This window comes from Gavialis gangeticus, unplaced genomic scaffold, assembly GCF_001723915.1.
Source record: "Gavialis gangeticus isolate Ggan-Ray unplaced genomic scaffold, GavGan_comp1, whole genome shotgun sequence".
Taxonomy (NCBI): Eukaryota; Metazoa; Chordata; order Crocodylia; family Gavialidae; genus Gavialis; species Gavialis gangeticus.
Window position 1 is genome coordinate 10,812,132 of NW_017729008.1, and position 10,668 is coordinate 10,822,799.

The following is a 10,668-nucleotide window of genomic DNA, read 5'->3' on the forward strand; positions in this document are numbered from 1 at the left end:
CAGGGGCAATCTGATGGCCACCTGTAAGTTTATCAGGGGCCTTCACCAGGATCTGGGCGAACGATTGTTCACCACAGCGCCCCAAGGGATGGAAGGTCAAATGGTTATAAACTCCAGCAAGACTGTTTCAGGGTGGACATAAGGAACAACTTCTCACTGTCCGAGCCTCCAAGGTTTGGAACAGCCTGCCACCGGAGGTGGTTCATGCACCTACACTGAATGCCTTCAAGAAAAATTTGGATGCTTATCTTGCTGGGATCCTATGACCGCAGCTGACTTCCTGCCCCTTGAGTAGGGGACTGGACTCGATTATCTTCCAAGGTCCCTTCCAGCCCTAATGTCTATGAAATCTATGAAGACCGAAATAAAAAAGGCATTGAATACTTCAGCCTTTCCTCATCAAGTCTACTACCCACAAGTATCACCACCTGAGCTCCTAAAAGCTACAGCAATAGGAAAAAAATAAGAATACTAAAATATCTAAACTAAACATTAACCCTTGGAAGTACAGTACAGTCCTGTGCCTAATGAGGGAACAGTCCAAATGTATTTTTAACTCATATTACAAAGCAATATAGTCTTATGCAATTTAATTAAGAAAATGATTTAACTATTTTCTAATAGGTATTTCATGTTTAAGGAGTGCAGTGGCAGAGCAGTTAAGATGCAACAGCTTCAGAGACACATGTTTGAACTTTGCTCTATACTCACACTGTGAGAGCTGGTTTCACTTGACCCAGCTGTAACTAAGTACTTGGTTGCTTGGACTAGAAAGTCAAACGTGGCTTGACATGATGCTAGCCAAATCACTTGCTGATGTCCCACTGGCAACAGAAACTGATGTGCATTAGCATGTTAGCCCAATGGGCACTAGACTCAAACAGACCTCTGACCTTTTATCCCATGTTTATAATACCATACAATTCAGAAAAAAATGCTGGGCAGAAGTCAAAATAGTTTAGGTGTTACCGTGCCTCTTTCCTCGCTAGCACATGATGAATGCCATTTTCTGCTGCTATCTTCTTTACAAAAGACTTTGTTAATCCTCCTAAAGGAAAAATAGTTCTTCTTAAGGCATCCTGTGAAATCTGGCTGAGGAAGAATGTCTGGTCTTTCATGTTATCAGCTCCTCTAAGGAGTTTTACAGCTGTAAGGGTCAGAGCACAAAAAAGTTTCAAAAGTACATAATTTAAGCTGTATATAAAAAGGACTTAAACTAGTATAATTCTACCTAAAATAGGAACTCATACTATAGGTACTTTTTTTTCCTAATTAAATGGATAAATCTCAGTTTCCTTACTGCGCTCAAACGCATATGTTTGTTTCTGTTATTGAAATAACTGAAGCCACATACTTTGTTTCTCCTGTGAGAGTCACTGTTCTCCTGGGAGATATGATAAGTATACAGATGTTCAGGATTTTTCTCCCAGGGCAAAATAACCTGGAAAAAAACAGTTAGATAACCCCTGGGAGAGTTTCTCCTGGGGGGAACAAATGTCTGCAGACATTCCCTTCTGAGAAAAGCCATGGGGTAGTCCTCCAGCAACCCAAGGTGCTTTGGTATATCTACACATGCTGAAACCACACCTCCCAACTGCAGTGTAGATAAAGCAGGACCTGCTACATTAGAAAATGGGGGCCAAAGACATCACAACTGCATTTCTAAATCAAAATCTTTGATTTTTTGGCAAAACGTGTGTTTTGGCCAAAAGACAAGCAAATACTTCATTTCTTTAAATTCAGTTTTTGCATGAACAAATTTATTTTCCACAGAAATTTCCACGAATTTCACTTACTTGAAAATCCAATTTACAGTCACCCTTAATCACAAATTATAGGATATTAAAGGAGGTTTTCTATTATTGGAGAATAAGGAAATTAAAAAACCTTATTTACTGAATGACTGGCCTCTGAACGTGAAATAAGCCACAGCATTCACACAAAGTCTTATATGATTTAAAATAGATTAACAGTACAAGATCAGGATATCCAGACAATTTATTTCTGGAATTTAACTTTCTTGAATTGAGAGAAAAACTTCCAAGTCCTTTTAGCAGTAAATGCAAGTCTTATTCACATCATCTGTGAAAGGATATTGCAAAATAAGATGGGGACCAGAAACAGCAGCGATTTAAATTTTTTTCCATGCCAATGATATTACCAGAGTAAAAAGATTACGGCTTTTTACCTTAAACATGAGAAAAAAGGGAACATTATAAAAGGTGGATAAATATAATTAACAATACAAATAAGATCTACGGGGACCTTATCTTCTTTCTATTTCAACATACAGGAAACAGAACATTCAATTTAAATAGTTGACAATGCATTTCCTGTTACCAGTTATGAATGTTGGGAAAAATAAACAAACTTTAGAATGTATTACCACAGGACTTCAGTAACTGAAGCCACAACATTCAAAAAGGGATTGGAAATATATATGGAAGCAAGTATATCTAGGATTTTCATAATACTGTTATTGGCCTAAATACAAGACAACTTCAAATTTAAGATGATCCCCCCACCCCCCAATAACTAGATTCTACATTTGGAAAATTATAAATTTGTCTGACTTTCCATATATACAGTCTAATTAGTCAAGGGTCAGGGAAAGCAGTGGCAGGCAGTGAGAAGCCAGACTTTTGCCCCTTGCCCCCCTCATACTTGCTCCTGTACCCCCTGCCACTTCCACCTAGCCAGTGCCTAGCACTCTGCCACCCCCCACCCACGCTGCTCCCTGCTGCCTCCCCACCACTCCCTGCTCCCCCTCGCCCCCATGTCTATGCCTGACACTTGCCAGCTATCCCCCCCATGCCTATCCCTTCATTTCTGGCCCCACTCCCACTGCTCTACTCTGGTTTGCTCTAGTTCTAGCTCCAGGGCAATCAGCAGCAGCAGCTGCACCCCACCTAACCAGGCAAAAGCAGTGGTGGTGGCTCTGGGCCCAATCAGGCCACAGCTGGAGGGGCCAGAGCTGGAGGGGCCAGAGCTGGAGCAGAAGGTAAGTGGAGGGGGAGCATCAAGCAAGTTTGCCCCATGCACACCCCACACCCACCTTCATCAGTTTCTCCCACACTCCTTCAGCTACATCCCTGTCCCTGTCCAGGCCAGGCAGCAGTTCAGCTTCAGCTCCAGCTCTAAGCCCAGGGCGAAAGCTGGAGCTGAGTTGCCACCTGCTCAGCAGGGCTGGTACTCAAATCTAGATATGACATCCCTCCACCCCCCAACCCCTCATGTCATTTGGGGGAAAAACCTCATCTTGAATTTGAGTAAATATGGTAAGTATTTATTTTAAAATATTTGAAATAAAGATTTGTGTGATCTCCTTGAAGGCTATAAGCAAGTGTCTTCTATTTAATTACAAATTTCTAACTCAAGTAAGTTGACAGTTGTATTTTATGAATGTTGCTTCATTCATGGTTTATGCCGATTTAGAATGATAGAATTTACAAAGCTGGACTGTGAAATTCACTTATACTTTTATGAGCAAGCTAGCTGATAACCATACTGCAAATCTGAGCTCATTCCTTTGTTCAGAAACACAAGTTCAGCAGCAGAATAGGCAGGTTTGACAGTCAAAACACAAGAAATGATTTAGAAATCAGAAATCTCTTTTTCTAGTAATACTTCACATTTCCTTATACTTAGATGAGTCAGACTTTGAGAAGTTTTATCTTTCTGAAAAGTAAATTCCATTTTAATCTCTGATTGTACGTAACAATGTGAAGGAAACAGTTGCCCTTCATCATTTTATGCTGTGTGTTTATAATTAGGGTAAAATATGAATTAAAATAACGACTTACCATTTCTCACTTCAAATCGGTTTCTGAAAAGTCCCTGTGGTCTACTAATATATTTCTGTTGGAAAACCTCCTCCTCTTCCAGGGAGCTCCTTGCATAATGTCCAGTAGCTACTGCATCTGCTCCTATCCAAGTAAAAAAAAAAAAGTTGAAGTTAAAATTCATAACATTTACTATATGAAAAATTATATCAATATTTGAAAATATATGACAAGAAATCATGAGAGCAAAAACTAGGTACATTACAGTTGAGAAGCCTTACAAAACTAGTTGGTGCTATCATGTCCTTAATGCAGCCCATATATTTAATGCAAATTATTCCTTAGTATATTGGACTTGGTTTTGATGTGCCAAAGTGCACCACCAAGCTTATAAACCTATCTTCACAGCAAGACAGTTCCCTGAAATAAATTTATACTTATCTCCATAAAATTGAAAATTCCAGCAGAATTTGGGAAATCCTTTACAAGTACTAGTATAAAGCGAAACAGATGTTCAAATCCAATGTGCATACAAACTTAAGCTCTTTACCACATTTCCCCAAGAGTCTGCACTATTTTACACTTCAGTAGTAGGCTCAATATAGAGACACACTTGAAAATGGCTTACCAAGGTTATCCAAAGCATAACGAAGAAAATAATTGAATTTGATATGCTTGTTGCACATTATGTCAGGATTGGGTGTCCTTCCTAATTCATACTCTTTTAAGAAGTAACTGCAAATAAATGTGCAATAAATGTAAATATTATTAATATCACATATATCTTTTTGACAGTAGAGAGGTATTTTACCTGTTAACCATAAGAACTTGAGGCCTAATAATAGTAAAATAATTTGTGAAAGAAATCCTTCAGATAAAGTATCTGTAAGATCATACACAGAAGATTTTCCCAAACTGCAGTTTTTCATACTCAAAAACTTTCAACAGTTTTATACTTCAAAATAATAAGTAAACTTATTTTCTATCTTGGTACTTGCCTGCCCTCAACAGGACAGTATTTGAGGTTTTTGTATAATGCTTCACTACGCATTCAAAATGGTTAGTAATCATTACAGATTTACAATAGAACCCAAACAGTAGGGTGATGGCATGTATACTGAAACACCTTAGGACCTATTCCAGTAAGGCAAAAGTTCTAAGTTGGGGTTCTGTGGGATGCTGTCAAACCTTCGAGTACAGCAAGACCCTCCACCCCCTCCCCCTGCACACTTCTCTCAGAAACAGAGGTGAGCAGGACAGTTCTGCCTGCCTCACATCCCTCTGTTTCCGGGAGACACTGTGCAGGGCATAGCCTGGAAGGGTTGCAGCATGAGACAGCTCTCCAGCCTGCTTTAGGTTTATCAGAGAATGCTAACGAGACAGGAGAGTGCACACCTGTGCCAAAAACCCCTCCAGGTCCAGCTGCACACAAGGTGCGTGCAATAGTTCCATCTGGCGGCAGTGGTGGCATCACCTGGTTGAGAACCACTGAGGTACGCTAAGGCAACACAGCATGGTTCTCAACTGGGGATGCTGCCAAATTCAAGAGTTATGGAGGGATGACCCAAATCTAAAAAGGCTGAGAATCCCACTGCAGTAAGGTGTTGCTTCTCTTCAATTTCTGTTCAAGTCCATGGGTATGAGGGTACTAGACAGACCCTTCCAAACAATATAAAGTAATGTAAAGGTACTAACCATAACAATGTTTGTTTTCACCCTTCATTGGCTAGAATGGCCTCTGCCCTGACCATCTTACCTTTTACAAAGATTCTCTTTTCTAATGGAACATAAAGCAGCACAGCTTTTCCTTTGTTTACTTCCTTTTTAAAATTTAACAGATGAAACTAGCAAGCAGGTAGACAGAATCTATCCATATTTGCATTGTTCATGTTTCTCCTCTTTGCTAGTTCAGCCTTGCTCTATGATGCCAATCCTGAGGGAGGCAACACAGTTCTGCATATACTCAGCTTCTATTCAACCCAAACAAATACAAACTCTGCTAGGCAGAAGAACAGAACTATATCAGAGCCCTTCTATCCAGTCATCTGGAGAGCTGGAAAGGGCAGCCTCTGCCTGGCTCCTTCTTCAACAGGGCAGTGAAAATGGCTGCTGAATCTCTCCAAAAAAAAAAAAAAAGGCTAGGAAATGACATCTTAGAGACCAGGGCAAAGATAGGACCTAGAGTGATGCTCCTAGCTAAAGAAAAGCTTAGAAAGACAAGGCCTATAAAGAACCCTAGAAAGGAATGAATTCTAGGTTTGAAGAGCCAGAAGAGAAAGGGGCCCTGGAGTGAAGCAAAAAAAGTGCTTGTGAGCCCTGAACGGGTTAAAATGACAATAGAAGGTAACAGGACAGGAGTTGTAGTATGGGGCTTTAGATCTAGTCTGTGCAGCCACTCTACTCACAGATCTCAGGCTAGCACTTGGAAGTCCCCTTAACTCTTCTGCATCAAGACAGAAAACTAGAATGCACCCTGAGCGAAGCAATTTTCTTTGTATGCTGAAAAACACAAGACCAAGTGTTCATACTTTGAGAAATGAAATCACTGCGAATTAGCATCTGATATGCCATAATGGCCAGTCAAACAGACATTTGCCAACATGGTCCACGGCATAAGAACCAGGCCCTTCCAGACAGTGAATTTGTATTTTAAAAGGAGCAAGAATGATAGTAGGAAACAGGTTATTTCCTAGAAGGGTACAGAAGGGTATCTTTTACAGTAGCAAGAATAAATGAAAGAGAGTATCTTTAGGAGACCAGATTAGTAATCTTTATGTCTGAAAGGATGTAAATATTCTCCTTGTCATAACTGAAGCAGGAAAGATTTCTGGTCTGGTAAGCAGATACATAGTAAAGAATTCCCAATAATTCACTGAATAATGAATGTAAATGGCCAGATAAGAATGCAAGCTAAACCATGAAAGCACGGGTTTCAAGTTTCATATTGTTTGAAGTTTCTGGGCAGAAGATGCTTTATGCCATCACCTAGCAGACCTAGAGCTTACAGTTAAGATAAGGTAAAAATATTGTTCTGATTTTTGTTTGTTAGTTTATTCTTATACCTCTGTCTGTAATCTCAACATACAGATACAGTTTATTATAAAAATAAGAGCAGTCATAAGAAAACTTTTTGCTATTGTTTCTAACATACTTATTGTTAGTGGTGGATGTGATTTCAGGCCATTTTAATCATAGTTTCATAGTTGGTAGGGTCAGAAGGGAGCTGAGCAGATCATCAAGTCTGACCCCCTGCCATGGCAGGAAAAAGTACTGGGGTCAAATGACCCCGGCAAGGTGTTCGTCTAGCCTCCTCACAAAGACCCCCAAGGGTAGGAGCCAGCATCACTTCTCTTGGAAGTTGGTTCCAGATCCTAGCCGCCCTGACAGTGAAGTAGCGCCTCCTGATGTCTAGTCTGAATCTACCCTCTGCCAGCTTGTGACCGTTATTCCTGGTCACTCCTGGTACTGCTCAGGGGAACAGGGACTCCCCCAGTGCCTGCTGGTTCTCTCTGACTAGTTTGTAACAGGCCACTAGATCCCCCCTCAGCCTTCTCTTGTGGAGGCTGAACAGGTTCAGGTCCCGTAGCCTCTCCTCATAGGGCCTGCCCTGCTGCCCCCTGATCATGCGAGTGGCCCTCCTCTGGACCCTCTCCATGTTGTCCACATCCCTCTTGAAGTGCGGCGTCCAGAACTGGACACAGTATTCCAACTGCAGCCTGACCAGTGCCGCATAGAGGGGGAGGATCACCTCCTTGGTCCTGCTCGAGATGCATCTGTGGATGCATGACAAGGTACGGTTGGCCTTCCTGACTGCATCCCCACACTGCTGGCCCATGTTCATCTTGGAATCAATGATGATTCCAAGATCCTTTTCTGCCTCTGCACTGCCGAGAAGGGAGTTCCCCAGCCTGTAGGTATGCTGTTGGTTCTTCCTCCACAGGTGCAGCACCTTGTACTTGTCAGTGTTGAAACCCATCCTGTTCTCATCTGCCCATCCCTGTAACCTGTCTAAGTCTGACTGCAGTCTATTCCTCCCGTCTAGCATGCCCACATCCCCCCACATCTTAGTTTCGTCAGCAAATTTGAACAGGGTGCTTTTTACCCCCTTGTCCAAGTCACTGATGAAGCTGTTGAACAGTGCAGGCCCGAGAACCGAGCCCTGGGGAACCCCATTGCCCACATCCCTCCAGGTCGAAAATGACCCATCCACCACCACTCTCTGGGTGTGGCCCTCCAGCCAGTTAGCAACCCATTTGACTGTGTAGGTGTCAACACCACAGTCCCCTAGTTTTTTAATGAGAATGGGATGAGAAACAGTGTCAAAGGCCTTCAAATGGGAGACCTCCTTGACAGAAGGGGCAGAATTTGTAATTCCTAAGTACATGACCTGACAAAGGTGTGATTCTTCTAGCAAAAGAGATTTTCTCATATAAGACCTGACACGACTTGCGTGAGGCAAGTAAAGTGGATACCTTAGGTCAAGAAGTTGGCCCACTGGCACATCTCAGTCTGTTTCTAGTAGTCAAGCAGCAGAGAGCAGAGAGGGTTTAGGGCTGAAAGACACACCTGTATTTGTCAGCATGAGAACACCCTGGGAGTGTCTCAAAGGTGCATTGATCAAACCCAAGGACAGGGTAGGTTACAGTGAGTGTATAAACTCTGATCTTAAAAAATGTATAAATAAGGAAGGAAAAATAGTACCTACCACATTACGGTACTTCTGTACTGCCTTATCATTCTACAGACGCTACAAAAAATAGTGACTTTTTCTGGCTTTGCCTCACCGCTATCCATGAATTGTTACTATTCAAAATGATGCACTTATACAAAAATACATGGAGAACATATTCTTAAGGATTTAAAAATATATATATTCCTACCTGAATACTTCGTTCCAGTATTCTTTTATATAGGAAACCTGATGGAAAGGAATATCCAGTTTCTGACAAACCCTGTAAGCATCTTCACAATCTCTGTCAGCTGAACAAACTCCTTGTTCATCCACAGTGTCCCAGCTCCTTATAAACACCCCTGTTACTTGGTAACCTATTCGATAAAGGAAGACATTTTCAGTAAATCACTAATTCCTTATGGGTCAGATCCTGCAAAAGGACTGCTCAGAAATATCTAGAACTGGCAGGCAAGGAGCAGCATCCGGAGCTGGGATTTTGGGGCGGTGACAACATGGGGCCAGGGCAAAGCTGCAATCTGCTCTCCACATGCCCCTGCCTATGAAACTTGTGCTCGTCATAGGGGTGCGTGGGCAGATCATGGCTCTGCCCCGGCCCCGTGTTGTCACTGCCCCAAGATCCCAGGGCCTACAGGCCCCACCTGCCCTTTTCACTCCTGGATGCCACTCCCTGCCAGCCACCTGTCATGGCCATGCGGGTCCCACCCTGGCAGTGGGTGTCAGGTGGAGAGGCCGGGGTAGGAGGGGGCTGGGTCCAGCAGTGCCAGCTGAAAGATACTGCCATCAGGGCTGCTGGGAAATGGAGTCCAGCTGCCATGCCACCCCAGCCCCACTGTGGGCCCGGGGGCTGCAGGACTGGCCACATGTACCAAACCCCAGGCTCCCCCTCATGCCTGGGCCAGGTGGGACTGTATTTTGTCCACCCCTGCTTTATATCATATGGCTGTCATTAGGGTGGGACTGGGTGCCCCCAATATCTAATAAGCACAACCAAAGATTGAGAGCAGAGCAACACTACATTTTTTTCAGTATGATGTATACAGAGCATAGGGCCTAGACACATTTTCACAGCAGTCCCCTCAACACTGTCTGGGGCAGTGGACACATACCTGGTAGGCTCCTAGTGCAACTGCTTATCTCTGCTCCTGCCAGTTGAGTTTCAGGGCAGATCCCTCCCCAGGGTGGATTTTATTTAAATTAAATTGATTTAAATCAGACAAGGTTATTTGGGTAAATGTGATATTAAATCAACTGGTCTATTTGTGCTGCCAGGTTTCCTCTAGAACTATTTAGTTGGTCTAATAAAAAATATCATATTTACCCAAAGAACCTTGCCTGCCTATGTCCCTATGCCAACACAGCTACAGCCAACAACCCTAATGATTTAAATCACTATTTAAATCACTGGCCACGAAGCCTCGATTTAATCATTGTTTTCTACAAAAAGCGCACTCTTGTTTCTTGATATCATTTATTCATTTAACTTCTTGAAACTGTGCACTTTGAGAGAGGTAAGGGCTTGATTGTGTGTACACAAACTTGCAGAGAGACAATAGGCTGGTGGGCATGTAATTGGGTCTGTTATCTCTCATTTCCATATAGTGCTGTTAATAGTGCTGATAGGATGTTATCACTGGAGATACAAACCCACAGTTTGAGAACTGAAACTAAGCATCAAAGAAATGCTTAATGGGATCTTCTAGACTGAGCACTGAGTCCTATTGGGTAGAGTGGTTTTCTTTAATTTTTAAAAACCTACAAAGGAGCTTCCCCACGGCCTCTTGCCAAGGCCCTGGCAGCACTGCTCCCTGCACCTTTCTGTTTACACCAGTGTTGCCAACTCTCAGGATTTTTGGCATCATTCTTAAAGTCTACGCTTCGGGAATGTGAAAACCTTAGCTCTTTCTTTTATCAGTAAATATTATTATATAGATATAGATTATTATATAATAGTAGAAAGAACTACGTTTTTTACATTCCCAAAGCGTAGACTTTAAGAACCACACCAAAAATCCTGAGAGCTGGCAACACTGTTACATGCTCCCAGGGCCTCCTGGTGACCCTGCTCCTGGCATTAGACAAGCTCGGGACTTATTCAGGAGGCTGTGGCCGGGGGAAGCGGTGTCCTGGGTTTCCATATTTCCAGGATCAAAAAAGAGGACACCTGTAGGGAGGGGGGGCGGGGTATATAATTGC

The 10,668-nt window shown here is 42.6% G+C and overlaps 1 protein-coding gene across 1 annotated transcript in view; it reads right to left on the minus strand.

The window, feature by feature from the left end:
* Positions 1 to 10,668, minus strand: part of TRMU (tRNA 5-methylaminomethyl-2-thiouridylate methyltransferase) — a 28,350-nt gene that overhangs the window by 17,340 nt on the left and 342 nt on the right. The window contains exons 2-5 of the mRNA XM_019509378.1: positions 8,663 to 8,828; positions 4,411 to 4,517; positions 3,804 to 3,926; positions 975 to 1,147 (exon numbers count right to left, since the gene is read on the minus strand). Of these exons, the coding sequence (XP_019364923.1) occupies positions 975 to 1,147; positions 3,804 to 3,926; positions 4,411 to 4,517; positions 8,663 to 8,828 (569 nt within the window). The remainder of the gene's footprint in view (positions 1 to 974; positions 1,148 to 3,803; positions 3,927 to 4,410; positions 4,518 to 8,662; positions 8,829 to 10,668) is intronic.